Below are 18,867 nucleotides of genomic sequence, written 5' to 3'. Positions count from 1 at the left end.
CACGTGACGAGACTTAGACGCTTTGGGGGTTGTTTCGTTGTTTACATATTCACTATATTTTCACCATTTGTATTATAGTTTCTCAACAGTACTTGTTTTAATTTGTTTACTGGTTTGTGTGCACAAACTTGATAACTAAACCACCACGGCAGACCCGATGGCATTTTAATGCTTCGCAGCATCATTTATTCTTACAATAATCAGATGGTTGCTGTAACAGTACATTCAACGGCTGCAGCTCTCCCGCTGCCAGCCATACACATCCCCACCAACAATAACAACACAAGCAGGGCACATTTTTTAAGCCGGCGAGGCATGATTGTAGGTGCCGTGCAGGTGAGTCCATCTCACCTGCTGGCATTTATATTAATGTATTATTATTGTAGGGTCTACCTTACAACATAAAGCGCCTTGAGGTGACTGTTGTTGTGATTTGGCGCTGTATAAATAAAATTGAATTGAATTGAATCTCGAATTGTGTTACCGTTGGCAATTTTTGTAGGTTTGATGAAGGGAATGGGAACAAGCGATATCTTTTTATGACAGGCTGCAAGTAACAAATTGCATAAAGGTACAATTTAAAATTGGTTCTTTACTCAGTTGTCAGTTGTGTAGGCAGAACACTGAGTTAGGTGTCTTTTTTATTCTTGAATGAGTCATAAAACAGTGTTAAGCAGCTTAACAAAATACAGCGAGAGAGAATACATTCCTCTATAAAACGGTCAGCTACAAGGACTGGACTGAAAATGGGTGAAGAAGCAGCCAATGTACAAAAATAAACTACTGCTCAAGAATACTTAGAAGGAAAAGGAAAATGTATTGAAACGAGTGGTGGCTCAAGACTTTTACACAATACTGCAGATAAAAACTTTACAGCAAAAAATGGCACAATATGCTTGTGTAAAGACTACAACTGTATTATTAAACATGTCTAATAATGAAGGATTTAAAAAAAAAAAGTGGATAACATCATCACAAAACCATCGCTGGAATCACAAGGACAGAAAACCTGAACTGTGTACACGTTCAAATACACAAACAACAGCTTCACTGTGTCCTACATTCAAATGAGTCCCGTTAGTATAGTGCAGCCATAGAATGAATGCGCTGCTTAAACTGCTGCCCACTGACAAAGCTATCACAGAACAGGTTGCATCTTAGAGTTTAAACCTTCCAACACATCATCCCTGAACTTTAAACTTTACACAAACAGCCAACAACTTTCAGTCATCATCATCACCAAACTTGATCTTCTTCCCCTGGAAGGCCAGGATTTGTCCTTGCTGCTCCTTCCTTCTCTTACTGGCCTCCCAGGATGGATGCAGTGCCTGCTGTGGTGCCCTATGTGAGAAGACACCTCCACCCCTGTGATCTTTTTGCCTCAGAACATCGCCTCTGCCTTGTCCCCTTCCTCTGCTAGCAGTAGCAAAGCCCTTATCCTCAGACTCGGGGTGTTTGCCATCGGGGCAGGGCTTGCTGTACTTAGACCCTGAACTTTTCTCCGGCTTCTGGAACTTGGGCTGTTTATTGAAATCTTTATTGTGTTTTCTAAATTTTTCTCCACCTCTCCCTCTGCCAGCACCTCTACCCCCACCTGCCTTAGTCCCAGCCAGAGAAGGACAGAAGAGAGACTCCAGCTTGGTCGCTTTTGATTTCAGCCTAGATTCAAGCTCATCGAGTTGACTCTCGAGCTTGTCCGAAGACTTCACGTTCTCAGCCGAGTCCTTTCCTGCCTCAGCTCTCTTACCCGCCGCCACCTCCTCCATCCCTTCGTCTTTTGGATTTTTCTTTTTCTTCTTGAACTTGCTCACTTTTCCTACAAAGAAGCCGTCATCATCATCGCTCTCCTCCGACTGCGATGACTGCTTGTGGAACCGTTCCTCCGTGCTGTCATCAAAGTACTCCCTCTCTTCATCACCTGACGACTCTAAATCACTCTCTTCCTCAGCTGGCTCAGCCTGGACAACGGGTTTCTCTTTTTTAACTGGAGGTTTATTTTTCACAATCTCCTTTATATCAATAGTTTTTACTGGTGCTGCTCTAACACTCTTAGGCTCTGTCTTTTTTTGTGCGTGAACATCAGAAGTTCCACCTTTCTCCGTTTCTTCTCTGACTTCGGCAACAGTTCCATCTTCACTCTCTTTAAGACATTCCTCCTCGCTGTTTTCCCTAAGCTCCTCTTTTCCCTCCTTTTTCTCTTGTAACTGCAGAGTCACTTTTCCTTCCACTGCCTTTCCTTGATTTTGCACTTTTTCCTTTCCTACTCGCTTCCCGCTCTTCATCCGCTCCTCTTTGAAGGCTTTCACAGCTGCTTTGATGTTCTCAATCTTCCTGCTGAACTGAGGGTGGGTGGCGATGCGAGCGATGGCCCGGTCAGATATGGTAGACTTGGGATTCTTGCAAACCTGCTCAAAGCTGAGATTCTTCTGTAAGGCGGTCTTGGTCACCTGTAGATAAGTTGGAAAAAATATTTCAAAATGAAAAGATAAAGAATGAAATGGCTTTGAAGTTGTTGCAGAAATGATTTGCTGAGAGGACAACAAGCCCACCTGATCGGGTACGAGGTTCTTCATGTCGTGGATCTCTTCCAGCAGTCTCGCAGCTCTTCTCTGATTCCTCTCCATCTCGGTCTCGTTCCCCTTCTTCTTCTTCAGCGCGCCAATCTGACGCGTCAGCTTCCTTATGATCAATGCCCTGACCCTCTTCACCTCCTTCCTCATCTTCACCACCTCGTTGTTGAGGTTCAGCACATCTGCCTCCTTTTTCTCCTCATCCTGACCAGGTAATGGATTCTTTTCCTGCTCTTCTTTTTCCTCATCTTCTTCCCTCTCACTTCCTCCTTCTTCCTCTTCTGTTTCTTCTTCCTCATCTTCATCTGTCTCTCCCTCCATCTCCTTCTCTTCGTCCTCAGCGGATGGCACCATTTTCTCCATTTTGTGCAGCATCATCTGTTGAAAAATAAATCCATATACTGCAATAAGAGTAAGCAGTGCAGCACTAGCAATGGTGTAAAAGAAAAAACTCACATGAGGGCGAAATAATCATTTTTTTCCCCATATTAAGTAACCAGAATGCAGACCGTCATAAAAAATTCAAAGTGCAGTCCACTGATATTTGAGGTTATTCAATATAGAAAAAAATGTTGTAATCATAAATATACATTGGTTGGATTGTTATTACATCTTCCAACAAACAAATGCATTCTCATAAACTTAAAAATAATCTATTAAAAATGCAAATGACCGATTGCCAATTTGTGGAAGCCACCATGTTGTCTCGTCATGTTGAATACAGTGGCTGAGCTAAACTCTTGTTTTTTTTAAATTAGTGTCTGCACCTTCAGATGATATGAAACATCATTCCTGTGTTTTATCACATGAGAAGGAGTCCCCTTCACCAAAGAACCGAAAATGCAAAGGAAAGAGACAACGCCACCACCATATGGATAAAATGTCATCCTCTTCCTCCTCACCTCAACCCTCTAAACGAAGTCAGGGCGCTAAGACATCAAAATATGCACAAACATGTTCATTTACTCCAGTTATTGTTGCAATTAGTTATTGATCAGTTATTGACACCCCCATATTTACTCACAGCTGACAACAGGTCAGCTAAACAACAAGAACAGCTGGTTATAACCTGACGTTACACCAGCTAACGTTAGGTTTGAGTGTCATAAGAATCACACTTTCTCTCTGATAAACAGTTTGATGACATCTTCACTCATATGAGAATTTATTCAGTAAGTGCAGCAATGTTGAAACCACTAATGCTAATGCCTGCTAACAGCAGCATAAACAGTAGTGCTTATTGACCAAAAGGTTCAAAATATCCTCAACAGCTCACCTCTGTATCGCCATCATCAGTCAGACGTTGGCCTCACTGACTCGTATCAGACTCCTTTCACAAAGTTTTTAGGATACTAACTGAGGTAAACAGCAGACTGGCAGCTTACGCTCACTACAGGTGAGCGGTGGTCACAGTTGTTTGTCCTACAGCGGCCACCTTAGTTACAATCTACTGATGGCTAGGGGTGGGATTTTACACACTTCACCTGTAAGTGGCTTTAAAGGAGAGGCATGGTACTCAAAGAATCCTGACTTGAAATCTATGGGAGCTTTCCAAAACACCAAAGTTTAGGGGGTGAAGGGTGGGGTTAAAAACATTATTTTGGGGCAATGGTGACACACTTTAAGTTGATTTATCAGATTAGATAGATGCAGTTTTTATGTACAAGTAACCACTGAAAGTAAAGTAAGTTTTTAGCTCATGCTTCAAAACAACTTTCCTCTGTGGCAGAGTGGCATGACGTCCCCTAAGAAGGAGTTTGTTTCTGAAGTCCTCCCCACACCAGAGATAAATAACATTAAATACACCACATACTGCTTTATCGAAATGATCTCTTTTATGGAGCTTTGATCTAAACAGAGATTGGAAACAACTTTTCTTACTACCGTTCTTCCGAAAATCCAAAAAATGTGCTTAAATACCCGGCCGACCCTTACAAAACAAACGTGGCTGAACACGCATGGACGCGTTTCACCACAAAAAATTAGCAATAAATAGCTCGCTCTACTTAAAACACGATTAAACCTGGCAACAAATCCAAAAGAGCATCGCTGCAAAGTTTTATCACGACACTTACCTTTCAAAAACGACAATTAAAGAGCGAAAACTGAGCAAATCGCTTGGACTAGCTGGGAGCGGCCATGTTTGGGACGCCTCCGACAGCGGCGTGACGTCAGACGTCACCGAGTCAACGCCGCCGTGTCGTGAAAGGGGGAGGGCCTTCCGCGGACTGTTTTTATTTATTTCTTTGTTTCATGTGCATAAAACAACAACAATGGTGGATAATTGAAGAAGTGTGAATATTAGAATGAGCGAATGACGTGTCCAGTCACAGTTACCAGGCCGATATCACAAGTGAATCAACAGGGGGATGATGAAGCGGCGCAATGCGGACTGCAGCAAACTCCGACGGCCGTTAAAACGGAACCGAATCACCGAGGGTATATATAGCAGGTACAAAAAAGGGGGCCGGGGGGACGTTATTGTATAACAATGGCGCCTCGTTGCATATGTCAAGACAAGGCGGCCAGTCTCTGCTCATGTTCATATTGAAGCGCATTGACGCTTTGTTCTCGAGCTGAATGAACATGCCCGCTTATTGTCATAATTATAGGCCTAGTGTGGCATCGTTTACACGGCTAGGCAGTTCAATTCAAATTCGGGTTAAATGTAAAAGAATAATGCAAATTGCGTTCAGCGGTCAATCCGCTTGACAAAAAATCCCAAACAAAAACAAAACAAAACCGTGAAGTCGTGGGGGGGAAAATCCTGCTCGTGCTCGAGATGACAGCAGCAATGTCAGAGGCGCTCGTTTTGAAGTGGAACGGGTTCTCACCTGTGCTTTGTCTGCCAGACACCGGGGGCTAAATTTAAACACGTCAGTGGAAACCGTTAGCAGCAAACAAAACGAGTCCCCGAACCCGGACCGTAAAAGCCACACATGATTCAAGTACGGTTCGCAATTTCAAAATAGCATGGCCTTTCCTATAGACTGATAGATGGCAGGCCAGAACAGCTGTGCAGCGAGCTAGCATGTCCAGACATGAAACTCTGTACATACTGTTTTGCCCCTAAAGGTGTTTGGATGGTTTGAACATTGTTCTGATCTTTTATTGTTGGGAATAACTGTATGCGTCCGCGCTCTCTGCTTCACTGTTTTTTTTAGTGGTATTATTATGTTAATTTTTTCTGTGAAATTAAATATTTTTAGCTTTTATAGTGTGAAAGATAAATAAGCTCCACTTGTGTACAACTTTCCCACCTCTTTCATCAAAAACGGAAACTTTATGCTTTAAGTTTTTGTGGTCTTCTGCAGTAGACCTGAAAGTCACATGCTCACTCAAAAATGCTGTTTAGTGTTATTTGAGCTTCTGTTCTGTTCACACAAAATGCTGTGCAGCCCCATCATAAAGTGAGAAGCTTGGTCAGCCTTGCTACAGTGTTAGACACCCCAGGGACCAGGTGATCCTCAGATAATGAGCAAGCACTTGGTGGTGGGGAGGAAGAACTCCCTTTTAAGACAAAGAGACCTTTGGCAGAGCCAGGCTCATGAAGGGGCAGCCATTAGGAACACTAACCCCCAAAATTGGCTGGGGACACTGTGGGAGAGAGAGACGAATGTCTGTGCCGTGCAATAGTTTGGTATAAACACACGGAGTGCAGAGGAGAAGCATTCAGCCCCAGGAGCTTATAGCAGTATACCTAAGGGATAAGGATGGTTCAGGGAGCTTTTAGGCCAACCGGATAACAAACTACCAAAGCTGAGCCCAGAAGTAACAAATGAACGTACCGGTTTTTCAGCAGGAGGCAGGATTGTTCCTACTTTTGCCTTCAATCCTAGAGCTAGCACTGCAGGTCGCACTGAAAACGTGGTTCCTATAAACACATTAGACTGTTGCATAAACTTGAGGCCCACATGACTGTCATGAAACTGTATCTAAATCCACAATAAGCCATCTCTAGTGGCTCCGCTTTATCTCCTTTTTTCATCTGTCTGTTCACCTTCCTTTTCCCCTGTGTTTTCCTCTGTCTCCTCTCCACAGCACGTTCCTGTACCTGAAGTTCCTGGTAGTGTGGGTGTTGGTCCTGCTGGCTGACTTTGTGCTCGAGTTCCGCTTTGAGTATCTGTGGCCCTTTTGGCTTTTCATTCGAAGTGTCTACGACTCCTTCAGATATCAGGGTCTGGTAAGAGCTTAGTTGTAATGACCCTGAACGCTCCTTCCACTGAGTATAAATGCACGCTGGAAGATGAAACATCTAATATCTCCATCTTTTTCTCTCCCACGCTTTTTTAGGCATTCTCCGTCTTCTTTGTGTGTGTTGCGTTTACATCAGACATCATATGCCTCCTCTTCATCCCCGTCCAATGGCTGTTTTTTGCTGCCAGCACCTACGTATGGGTCCAGTATGTCTGGCACACAGGTTAGTCCAAGTTTTTTTTTTTTCTTGCTTTCTTTTTCCCTTCTGGCAGCCAAACGGCCACTTTCACCTCAAATACTCAGTGCGCAAGAAATTCAAAGCTGCCAAGTTTCTTCTTTGCTGACTTGATTTTTTTCCCCGCGTCTCCTCCTTTCATGCAGAGAGAGGAGTCTGTCTACCCACTGTATCGCTGTGGATCCTGTTTGTGTACATCGAAGCTGCCATACGATTCAAAGATCTGAAGAACTTTCACGTAGACCTGTGTCGGCCCTTTGCTGCTCACTGGTGAACATCAGTTTGTTCTGCTTTTTGCAACAATTTTCAATGTTCAGTAGTAAAAAAAAGAATCATGACTTCCTTCATTTTTCTAATAATTGTACAAAGTACCGATTGCTTTCACTGTTTTCCCCCCTACCTACCAGTATCGGCTATCCAGTGGTGACTCTAGGCTTCGGCTTTAAGAGCTACGTTAGCTACAAGATGCGACTGAGGAAACAGAAGGAAGTGCAAAAGGAGAATGAGTTCTACATGCAGCTCCTACAGCAGGCTTTACCTCCAGAGCAGCAAATGCTGCAGAGACAAGAGCGGGAAGCAGAAGAGGGTAAGTCACAAAAACACAAGATCACAAGGTTCTGTAATACTTTTCAACCATTTCTTTCATGTATATGCTGATACTATTGTATGATCTCATATTAAATAAGTGTTTCAAATAATAAAATCAGTGTATATGGACCTAATCCCTGCCCTGTCAGAAACTCAGGTTTCAGACAGGATGGCTAGCCATCATTTCTTTCTTTATCCAGACCGTTTAACCACAGACAGTTTGCCACTGTGTCACGGGGCTATTGAACAACGTAATCGCTAATTATTATTGAAGCTTTCAATAGAAGGCGTGCTTTCGCGCATGCAGTTTAGAAAACGTCTGCACACTGTTGTCCTCTAGCACTTAGCTTTACTTAAGAACTAAGAGCTTTAGATATGAGGCCATCTGGACTAACAAGTGTCTAATATACCATCAGAAGTATTGCGTGCCAGTCACATTGTGGTGATTAATGGCACGTCAGTCAGTAATTTCCCAAAGCTGGACGCACCGGCAGGCATCAGCATTAACTGTCCGGTTGTCATGAAGAGCTCATTAAGTTGCAGCTGATTATAACACATACTTGTACAGGATGTCAGTTCAGGCTTCAGACACGGATTTCAATCTTTAGCAGAACATGGCAGTCACACTTGTCATCGTGCTGCTTCTTGTTTTGTCCAGTGAATAATTCCAAATGTAGAAAGTGAGGCGTCGAGTACAGCACAGATCCCATACAGAGCGTTTAACCAAGTTTTCTTTCTTTTTTTTTCCTATTTAAAGCTACAAATGACAGAAACCCTTCACATGTAAGCAATGTAAGCTGAGAGAGTGAAGTCGCTGTCATTTTACATCATGGGCCACAAACAGCCCACTTTGATCTTAAGCAGGCTGGACCAGACCAGTGAAACTGTGATTAAAAAGTGGGTAGTGGAAAAACAGGAACTTTTTTTTAATCATTTAATTGTTTATGTTTTACTCAATTACTTTGGTGTAGTTTGAATGCCAATGACGGGGAGGGACGTTTGTTTTGGTCGATTCTGGCCCCCTGACCACATGTTTGATACCTCCTGGCGTTATAAGCTGACTGTTCATGTTAAGAATTTGTATAAAAACAGCTTGGAAAAAAAAAACCTAAAGAATTTTCAAAAAGAGAATAAAGAAACAAGCAAATGTTCTGACTTTAATACTGCTATAAATGTTGAGCTGTTCATAAGCTCAGATAGACGTAATCAGCCATCGCTGTATATGAACAAGGCTGGTATCCTGCTTGTGGATATGTTACCTTTCGGGCTTGAAGTGGGAAATAAACAAATGCAGTAACAGTAGCAGTTATTGATGTTAAAGGGGATGGAAGAGTTATAAGAAGAGAGTACTTTTTGGCTAACCCTATATATGTTTCACACTCCTTCTAAAGGCCTGTTGGTCAAGCTTTAACATCGGAGTTGGGTCAGTGTCGGGGTAAGGATTTGGCATTCGCATGTGATAGTTGAAGCTGGTTGATCACATTCCTAGACTAGGTGATACAAGCAGACCTCATCTCATCATGGGATGGTTTCTGTACAGCATCATTTCACTACATGGTGTTATGTAAACTAGATGACGCAATGTACACCTGTTTAACTTAACCTTTCAGTTTTCATCAGAAAATGCTGATCTGGCTACTACTAGTCATCACTTTCTTAGAAATTCACAAGTTGGTGGTTTATGTTTTGAAATGCTCTGCTTTGCTTTCAAACCACATACAAACCGAGATGCAGAACTAGACCCTGCTTTTTTTCTGCGGCTCGGCCCAGATTTTTAGAGTTCGTTTGACAGCGCGTACACCTGCTGAGACAAACTGAACAAAACAGGAAATGCACCAGATTTGGTCCCCCCTAAACAGGTTAGGTCTGAAACCACACTTTTCTGTTAATACAAAACAGGAAACTCGGCTACTGCCACAAGGCTGTTTTTTTTTTTTTTTTACACACATATATATATATATATATATATATATATATATATATATATATATATATATATATATATATATATATATATATATATATATCAGCCATCACTCAGTCTCTGTTTATGACCAAATATGAATCCAGTTTGCATTAGTATTTGCTTCAATTCATCTACTATGTTTTTCTATCTGTTCTAATGCTGTATTCAATTGCTTTCATCCAGCTGCCTTAGCTAAAGGGATCTCAGAGGTAGAGCCCACAGTGGTGTCCCAAAACGGAGCACCTCCTGGAAAGAAAAGCACTTCAGTAACGTTACCTGAGCTGGAGTACCGGGAAAAAGGGAAGGACACTTCTGCAAAAGAGGGCAAAAAACAGAACACAGTTGGAATCAATAACAACAGTATTATACACGCACTGGACTCCAAACTACAGGAGACGGAATATATTGAGAACTACGTCGGGGCAAAAAGACTGAACAACGACCTGGCAGGTGACAACACGCACGCCGACACCAACACGCATACTTCTTCTAAAGAGGAAATTGGGGGGATGGGGAAGAACTACAAAAATGCCAGCGGAGGAGGCGGAGGCAGCAACTCGTCACCTCGGAATCACAGTTCTGCTAATGGCAGCGTGCCGCCAGGTTCCTCAACTAATAAGAATGAGAAGAAGCAGAAGGGAGCAGGGAAGGGGCAGAAGGATCCGGTGGAGAACTGCATCCCCAATAACCAGCTGGGAAAGCCAGACGCTCTAGTGCGGTAAGACACCCCCGATATCATGTTCCGACATCCATTTTTTACTTGGATACTTTGAGAGACACTCACCAGTTTACTTTTGTCTACCTCTGCTGGATAGCCAGCTAAGTCATATTTCAACACTGAAGCTGCTAAAACAAAACTAGCGTTATGTACTATATTAGAACAACTCTACGCTGAAACTGATTCTTTTAAGAAGTGTGTTTGCTAATATTGCCGTGTCCCTTCCCAAAGACTGGAGCAGGATGTGAAGCGTCTGAAGGCGGATCTTCAGGCCAACAGGCAGCTGGAGTCGGAGCTGCGGAGTCAGCTTTCCTCTCTGAGCAGCCAGGATCGTAGCCTTCGCTCCGAACTGAGCCAGCTGCGCCAGGACAACGAGCTGCTACAGAACAAGTGAGTGCATGTACACTTAATAGTCAGGACCACTGCAGTCAAAAAAAAAGATCAGTATTTCCAACTGAAGCGATTCATATTTGACTGTATTACTCTGTTTTCGGACCTCCCCAATGTTCCATATGCATATGTGGAAAGCCAGAAGAGGCAACAGCAAGCTGCCGGCGCAGAACAAAGCAGGAAACACAACAGATATAATACTGATTATCTAAGGCAGGAAAGTCAAACTCATTTTAAACTGTGAGCAGCAGCCCAATTTGAGCGGGGCAGACCAGTGAAACACTCCTCTCTATCAACATAAAGATATTTAACGGTACACCTAATCCCTGCAATAGCTTGGTATTAGAAAAGTGAAAGAAATATTTTGCCAAAACTTTTTTTTCCTTACACATAAATGATAAGAAATACAGAAATTGTTCTGGTAGCTTATTGTAAAACAGAAAGTTGTTTAATTTTTTTCTTCTTCTTTTTTTATTGCTTCGAACCCTTTGTAAAAAACAAACAAACAAACAAACAGAAATTTCTATATTGGTTAAAAAAAACAGGACGTTTATTGTTATTTCATTGTTTATTTGTTATTTTGATGTAAATACGAATGGCTGTGGAGGAGGTCTTTATCTCCTAAATATTTTTTATCCTAAATATTTTGGAAACATGTCTAGTGGGCCGGTTGGGAGTCTTTGGCAGGCCCAATTTTGGCCCCTAGATCTTATGTTTGACACCCATAATGAAGATATAACGTGAAAGGAGAAGCTGGGGTGGAGGTGGGTTGTAAAGTGGTTTGCAGATAAGATATTTTGGGGAAGGCAGTTTGGGGCAGGAGAAAGGGTATGACCTTGTGTGGCCGATATAACCTCAAGGATAATTGTATATCAAGGAAATATGTCCTAATGATATTTACAATGATATAGAAAAACACATTTTATTCTTGATCACAGCTTGCACGCTGTTTCATTTATTTTTTAGTGCAAACAAAAGTAAGGGGATTTTCCATCCTTGTATTCCAAGGAGTTACTGTCATTGATGATGCACTAATCTGATCTAATCTTAAGTGTGAATCTATTGCCACAGGGTGCCAGTAGCAGCATTAAAGTTCATTAGTAGTATAGCACATTATATATAGTGACACAGCGTCAGATAAATGTAAACACAAAAGTAGCCTTGTAGTGTTTTCACTGGAATTGAGCTGATCTGCCTGGACTGCGGCAGAGCTCGACTTTTGTAGCCTGCCTGCTAACACTATGTGTGATTTGCATTTTGGTTTGTTTTTTTTCTGTTTTTTTTCTTCACAGTTTTTCAGATTCAAGTTTCTAAAGTCGTGTTCCGCTGAAGAGAGGCAGATTAGTGCCATTTGTTCCCATAATGCGACTGTAGGAGTGTAGATTTGTCTTTAGAATCTCAGTGCACATTTATTTTAAACTTCATGGCCCAAGATCAGAGCAGTGAACATGCATCATTTTGCACTAAAGTTCGAGTTTGGCTCATCTGTTCAGCTCGTTTCCAGTTCTATATTTTTATTCATAGGAAGTGTAGAGAAATTTGCATGAGTCACAGTTTAAAATAATCCCCGTTTATCTTCTACTGGGCATTGGTGCAGCTCTTTAGTTCATCCACTGTTTAAAACAAGCTGTTTGAGCTTCTCCCTCTTTAAGGCCACACTCCTTTTAAACCAACAGAAATTGAGTACTTTAAGTTATTGGTGTTGGCCACAGAACCATTTTCACAAGTCCTTTTTGCATTTTGGCTTAGTGTGTCGTTCATCTGAGATTGTATTTACCTCAAACTTAAGACCTGCCAAGGACTAGGTGATTTTTAATGTGAGGATATGTACAACTTTATAATTGTAAAGAAGGTGTGCTTTCATTTTTTACATTACTATATAATACTTTTCAGTTCAGTTTTTTTATATAGCACAAAATCCCAACAACAGTCACCTTAAGGGTCTTATATTGTAAGGTAAAGACACTACAGTAATACAGAGAAAATTCCAGCAATCTGACGACCACCTATGAACAAGCACTTGGAGACAGCGGGAAGGAAAAACTCAATTTTTAACAGGAAGAAGCCGCTGGCAGAACCAGGCCCAGGGATGGGAAGAGAGAGAGACAGGACAAAAGGCACACTATGAAAGAGAGCTAGAGATTAATAATAACTAATGATTAAATGTAGCGTGGTTTAAAAATACATAGAGAGTGAAAAGAGGTCAATGAAGAGGAAACATGGATCATAGGAAGCCTTCAGGAGCCTGGGCCTATTATCAGAATAACATCTAAATAAATACAACAAATATTGTCAATGATTTCATCGGTGACTATTTTTTCCTGTGTTCTTCAGGCTCCACAGTGCTGTGCAGGCTAAACAGAAGGATAAGCAGACCATCTCCCAGCTGGAAAAGAGACTAAAGGCTGAGCAAGAGGCTCGGGCTCTGGTTGAGAAACAGCTGGCTGAGGAAAGGAAGAGGAAGAAGATGGAAGAGGCCACTGCCGCTAGAGCTGTAGCCCTTGCAGCTGCAACCAGGTACAAGCCCTCACTATTTTGGTCTTTTGACTCTTAGCTGTTTTGTTTTGGGGGGTTTTCAGCTCCTAAAAAGCTTTTTTTCCTCCTCTGCCCAACAGAGTGGAGTCGACCGATTCGCTCCGTGGTCGTATCAGAGAGCTGGAGACAGAGTGTAAGAAGCTCAGCATGGATATGAAACTCGCAGAGGAGCAGATTAGAGACCTGGAGGGCAAATGTCAGGTGAGCCTGAGAAGCAGATCCTTTCCTTTATTATCACTGCGCTTTGTTCTCGTCAGTGTTTGCATACCAGGTTTAAATTGATTGGAAAGTACATTATTTAATTGCTATGAATATAAATGCAGTTAACGGGCTGCTGCAAGACTCCGGCATATTTTTCCCCTGTTCTAAACGCTTAGTGTGAGTAACTGTTATTTTATAGCATAATAATTTTGTCTCACTTTCCTTTTCTGCTTCTCTCACTCCTGCCTCACAAAGGAGCTGCGCAAGTATAAAGAGAACGAGAAGGACACCGAGGTGTTGATGTCAGCGCTGTCTGCCATGCAGGAGAAGACCCAACACCTGGAGAACAGCCTCAGCGCCGAGACCAGGATCAAACTGGACCTCTTCTCTGCACTGGGGGATGCCAAGAGGCAGCTGGAGATAGCACAAGGTAGACTGCTGCTGTAGGAATCCAGTCATTTGCTCCTGAATTTCTAGTTATCCCTTTGAATGAAGCACTTGCCTGCTCACAAGAACAGTGTCATTTGTAATAGAGAGGATGAAATTCTAACACAATGACTAAATGGCTCTTGAAGAGAATATTAGAAATGAGGAACTATTTTTATGAGAAGTGTCTTTTCAGCAGTTGAGATGCTCTTTCTGCTGCTGAAACTGCACTGCTAGGGGCGCAGCAATTCGAAACTTGTTCCATAATCTTTTGTAACCTAATGGCTCGACAAACCTCCGTCTGTCTCTGGGAGCAAAATCGATAAACGACAGCCGCTACAGCAACACCATAAATCCCCAGCTACACGAGTGTAAGGAAGCGTTTGAGGGCTTGCTTTCGGCATCACAGCGTGGCTTTTTTCCTAGTTTTATCTAGTGATTACTTTCACATATCTTATTTCAGTGATTGCAGTGAGGATCATGTCTTCATTTTGTTTCATTTGTATAAACACAGAAGCAGCAAAACAATTAATTTCAATTACATTTTGCCTCAAGGCGCTTTATGTTTTAAGGTAAATGCTCTAAAATAATAATGATGAAATTCCCAACAATTGGACAACCTTGTTATCAGCAGTACTTAGACACAAAGGGAAGGAAAAACTCCCTTTTAACAGGAAGAGAAGCAGACTAAGACCGTGAATCGACTGATTAGCTCGGCCTTTCTGTGTGGAGTTTCCATATTCTCCCAAATTCAAAATGCTGGTTTAACTGGTGACACTACACTTGCCATAGCTGTGGATGTGTCTGTCTGTATTTGTGTGTTTGGATGGGTCCATCTCGGACACAGGCCCCACCCACCTGTTATTAAAACTTCCTGTTTTCAAGCTCATCTAATCTGAAGTAAGACGTCTCATAGAGAGTGGGAAGAGAGCTAAAACATGCCATACAAAGACTGTTTTAAAATGAATAAGATGAATGATAATTATTTTAAACTATGAGGGTCAAGTGTGTAAATACTTTTTTAAACAGTAATTGATAATATTGATGGTGTTTTTATTGAACACAGTGCTGTAATTCATTACACCTCACGTGAGAGTGTTGTTGTCAAGTGCTGATTTAATCTCAGTAAACTGCAGTTAGATTTTAATTAAAGAAGGCAAAGCCCAGGTGAAACTGATCACCTTTAAAATATGTTATTAATTCCACCGGTGCTTGACTCCATATCTTCTTCTTCTTACTATTCTTTGACTTGGTGAATTACGGCATTTTTAGCTAGCTATTATGGCCCTTGGTTGCATAGTGTGGGACTAGCTACTCTCCTTATGGTGGCTGTGGTCTCCAGATTTGAATGACATTACTACAGGCTAAAAGCAGGTCTTCAGCAATGTTACTGAAAAACAGTAGATAAGTTAGGAAGCCACTGAAAAATTACCCTGAAATCATGTTGCAAACTGCATGAAAGCCACGGGCTGTTAATATTTTTGTTGCCCCTGATGTTTAAAACCATCACAAAAAAAATTTGTTTTTTCCACAGTGTGTCTTTGTTTTGACCCCCCCCCCCCGGGGTTCTTCCTGGTAAAATGTAGTTCTTCCTTCCCACTGTCGCCAAATGCTCGCTCATAGGGGGGTCATTTGATTGTTGAAGTTTTGTCTGTATTATTGTAGGATCTTTACTTTACAATATAAAGCACCTTGAGGAGACTGTTGTTGTGGTTTTCTTGGAATAAAGTAAAACTGAATTGAAATGAACGTGGCTTTAATATAACTGGGAAACTGGTCTTGTGAACCATCACTGCCTACCTAATAATGAGTGATAAATCAACAAGAAGATGAGAGAAATTAATCTAAAATCATGATTTGTTATTTTATTTTATTGTAGTTTAGTTTTTTTCTTTTGGTCACATTTATAAAGGTGATCCCGTCCCTTTAATATTTCGGGCTGTATTAGCCCAGAAAGAAGTCAGAAATGAGGCTTTGCTATGAGGGCTCACCTAAGGCTGTTTGATGTTCGGTCTGTTCGCCCCTCTGCTGTTTGTAATACTGTGAAATGAACGTCGTGTTTTTCCCACTCATCTCATCTCATCCAGGCCAGATCCACCAGAGGGAGCAGGAGATTGCAGAGCTGAAGCAGAAGATAGCAGAGGTGATGGCAGTGATGCCCAGCCTGTCCTACTCGTCAGATGGCAGCAACCTGAGCCCTGTGACCCCGCACTACTCCTCCAAGTTCATGGACAATAGTCCCTCCTCCCTGGACCCCAACGCCTCAGTTTACCAGCCCCTTAAAAAGTGACTCTGACATCCACATTTGTCAGACGGGACTTTTCCTTTATTTTGATCTCAGTTCTGGTTTCAAGTTATTTTGTATTATTTTTGAGCTTACAAGGCCCCGGAAAGTTTTTGCACTTTCAACACGCACACACAGACACACACAGCCCCTCCATACATCTGGGTATTCACTCTGGGTGTTTTTTGTTTGGGTTTTTTTTTTCCTATTTATTTTAGGGGCAGTTGTTGGTTTGTTCTTTTTGGGTTGTCTTTAGTTTTGAGGGTGTTTTTTTTTGTTGTTGTTGTTGTTGTTGTTTTGTTTTTGATTTAGCCATCAGACAGCGTGATCTGTTTGAAGGTTGGAGAAAGGAACAAACATTGTTTGGCCAAATGTACTGAAGAGCCATCAGCATCGCTTCGTGTCAGTCTTCTTTTAGTGTAAAGCGTGAACCTCCCTCACAGGCATATATTTCTTTCTCTCTCTCTTTTTCGTCTGGAGTAAACTGACAGCCAGGCTTTTAGTTTAAGAAGAATTAGCTTCTTTCTTTTTCTTTCCATGATGGTTTGTAGATGACAGAAGGCATGCTTTCAGTGCAGATGTGAATTCGAAGCTCACCTGTAAAGTAAAGCCCTGTGAGAGATACATGAATGTAATACTGTTCATGTTTTGATATCAGCATTAAGTTAAATCAGTGATTGTTTGTTTCGGGTTTTTTGTAATGTTGCAGTTGAGTCACGCCGATGTACATTTCTTCTGATTTAGTGATACTGAACAGATGATCATTTGCTGTGTTTCTCGGATACACTTTTAGTCTCTCGATGCTGGAATAGCGGTTTCTCCAGGATTATCAGTAAGTGGATGAAGCAGATGTAGACTACTACTCCTTGATTGGACGTGGCACTGCCGTAAAAAAAAAAAGAAAAGAAAAATGTTCCATCAACATTTAGTTGTTTGCTGCAGACACCTCTCTTCTTCTTCTCCCTTCTGGACCAAATTAGAACCGGTTAAGGCCATATCGTTCATTGGATTTAATGATGTCGAGGTAACCACCCCGCCCCTCCCGTTACCTTTATTTGGGGATCTCACAGTGCCTTGCAGTTTCTCTTTTTCAAAAAAATGCAGATATATACTTTGCAATCCTGGGATCTAAAAGCTTCAAACCTGTTTTCTCGCTGTCTTTATCCTGTTCATCAACTCACACGCGTTCATCAGTATTCAAAAGCTGAACCGATTACGTGTCATATCACAGCTAATTGACCAGCTGCGAATTTAAAGGGAAAGCCTAACTGTGGTACATGGTACGCATCGTTTCACGGTGACACAGTCTTGGTATGCCAAACACCAAACCAAACTGATTGTCTTGCCCTCTTGCCGGCATTTTGTTGTTTACAGCGATGTACATTGACTTATTGAGGAATGTTTTCTTTCTTTTGTTTGGGTTCTTAAGTGCCAAGTGTTGCCGTTCTGTTTCCATCCATACTTCGATTGATGTAGCTAGCATAATGTTTGCAGGAAAAAAAAAGAAAGAGTGCTGTTATGATTTGTTTTTTTTTTGTTGTTGTTTTTTCGGTTTTGTTTTGTTTTTTTGTCATTAGAACATATTCGGATAGTGTTGTGTTTACAAAAGGTTCCGGGCCGATCATGATGAAGCAGCAGAAGCAGATGGTCAGTCGGACTGCTCGTGTTATTCGCACATTTATTTATTTGTGACAGCCTTTTTTTTTTCCTTCTTTTTTTTTTTTTTTATTGAGTGACACTTCTTTGATATTTCCCATCACGATCAGTTGGTTTCCAGTGTTTCTAACCAGGAAGGATTGTGTGAATGTGTCGTGTTGGGAAAAGGTTACCCCTGAACCATTTGACCATGTTGTGATGTCATGTTGCCTACCTGGGGAAAAAAAAAGGAAAAAAAAAAAGTATTGTTTGTGGATTGCTCTGGCATTGTGAATTCAGTTCTCAAGTTGCTTTTACAAGTTTGTGTAGAAGGAAGAGAAGGTTTAAAAAAAAAAAGTGCTTTGTTTTATCTTTTTATTGTTCCACCATGTTTTTGTTTTCTTTACTCAAAGTGATGGTGGCTGTGTCACACTTTTCACTTTGGTCATCACTATTAAAGAAAGTCTTGCTGGTGGCAACGCAACGCTGTTGAGTCTGTGTATGCGTCATGTTCTGTGTGTGGACTTTCACAGGCCTTTTACACAAAACCTATCACAACATGAGGACAGTGTGATCTGCAGAATTTGCAGCGTAAACAAAGAAACGTACCAGTCGATATTCTCAAGGAAAATATCAAAACTTGTGAAACTTGTAATTTGTATGTGCTGTTTTCTATTCACACTCATTTAAAGCAGTAGCTTGAGCTTGCTGACACCTCCCAGACCTTTAATCTGGGTTTATTTGTTTTGTTTATGTTGTTATCGTCTAAACTCAGACAAAAAACACATGCCCTATAATTCTATGGTGCTTTCAGGTGCTATTTGTAAATGCCTACTCTGTTTTTTGGTTTCCCCCCCTCCCAAGTAACCTGATATAAGCTTCATTCACTCATAAGGTAGACCAGGGGGGTCAAACATAAGGCCCGGGACCCAGAATTAGGCAAAGACTCCAATTCAGCCCTACTGCACAGCTTTGGAAAATGCGAAGGAGGTTATTCATGGTACTCCAAAGTAATTAGGTAATTGATTTTTTTTTTTTTTTAATTAATGATGGAAATGTTCCTTTTCTCCACCATCTACTACATAGATTTGTTTTGGTTTTTGGTTTTTTAATAAATAGAAA

The 18,867-nt window shown here is 41.5% G+C and overlaps 2 protein-coding genes across 3 annotated transcripts; one reads left to right on the top strand and one right to left on the bottom strand.

Annotated features, from left to right (window-relative positions):
* Positions 1-580: 580 nt before the first annotated feature.
* Positions 581-5,518, bottom strand: srfbp1 (serum response factor binding protein 1). 2 transcript variants are annotated; one of them, XM_039605608.1, is made up of 3 exons: positions 5,405-5,518; positions 2,550-2,948; positions 581-2,447 (listed from the first exon to the last, which is right to left on the bottom strand). In XM_039605608.1, the coding sequence occupies exons 2-3, from the start codon at positions 2,946-2,948 to the stop codon at positions 1,224-1,226; spliced, it is 1,623 nt and encodes a 540-aa protein (XP_039461542.1). In that variant the 5' UTR covers positions 5,405-5,518; the 3' UTR covers positions 581-1,223. The 2 variants fall into 2 exon arrangements, with proteins under 2 accessions (XP_039461542.1, XP_031590283.1); XM_031734423.2 differs by lacking the exon at positions 5,405-5,518 and adding an exon at positions 4,646-4,784.
* maco1a (macoilin 1a) lies at positions 4,798-18,243 on the top strand. Its single transcript, XM_031734418.2, has 11 exons — positions 4,798-5,022; positions 6,612-6,753; positions 6,864-6,990; positions 7,149-7,272; positions 7,410-7,588; positions 9,740-10,274; positions 10,506-10,664; positions 12,999-13,181; positions 13,280-13,400; positions 13,656-13,830; positions 15,914-18,243. The coding sequence occupies exons 1-11, from the start codon at positions 4,940-4,942 to the stop codon at positions 16,114-16,116; spliced, it is 2,031 nt and encodes a 676-aa protein (XP_031590278.1). The 5' UTR covers positions 4,798-4,939; the 3' UTR covers positions 16,117-18,243.
* The last annotated feature ends 624 nt before the right edge of the window (positions 18,244-18,867 follow it).

The sequence above is a fragment of the Oreochromis aureus genome, linkage group 22, assembly GCF_013358895.1.
Source record: "Oreochromis aureus strain Israel breed Guangdong linkage group 22, ZZ_aureus, whole genome shotgun sequence".
Classification (NCBI taxonomy): domain Eukaryota; kingdom Metazoa; phylum Chordata; class Actinopteri; order Cichliformes; family Cichlidae; genus Oreochromis; species Oreochromis aureus.
The sequence above is the reverse complement of the archived record's forward strand: the minus strand, read 5'-3'. Positions and strand labels throughout refer to the sequence as shown.

Coding starts and splice junctions, on each gene's coding strand:
- maco1a (XM_031734418.2), top strand. CDS start 4,940: ATGATGAAGCGGCGCAATGCGGACTGCAGCAAACTCCGACGGCCGTTA. Junction 6,754..6,863: donor CCTTCAGATATCAGGGTCTG/GTAAGAGCTTAG, acceptor ACGCTTTTTTAG/GCATTCTCCGTCTTCTTTGT. Junction 6,991..7,148: donor CCAGTATGTCTGGCACACAG/GTTAGTCCAAGT, acceptor CCTTTCATGCAG/AGAGAGGAGTCTGTCTACCC.
- srfbp1 (XM_039605608.1), bottom strand. CDS start 2,948: ATGATGCTGCACAAAATGGAGAAAATGGTGCCATCCGCTGAGGACGAA. Junction 2,448..2,549: donor AGAACCTCGTACCCGATCAG/GTGGGCTTGTTG, acceptor ACTTATCTACAG/GTGACCAAGACCGCCTTACA.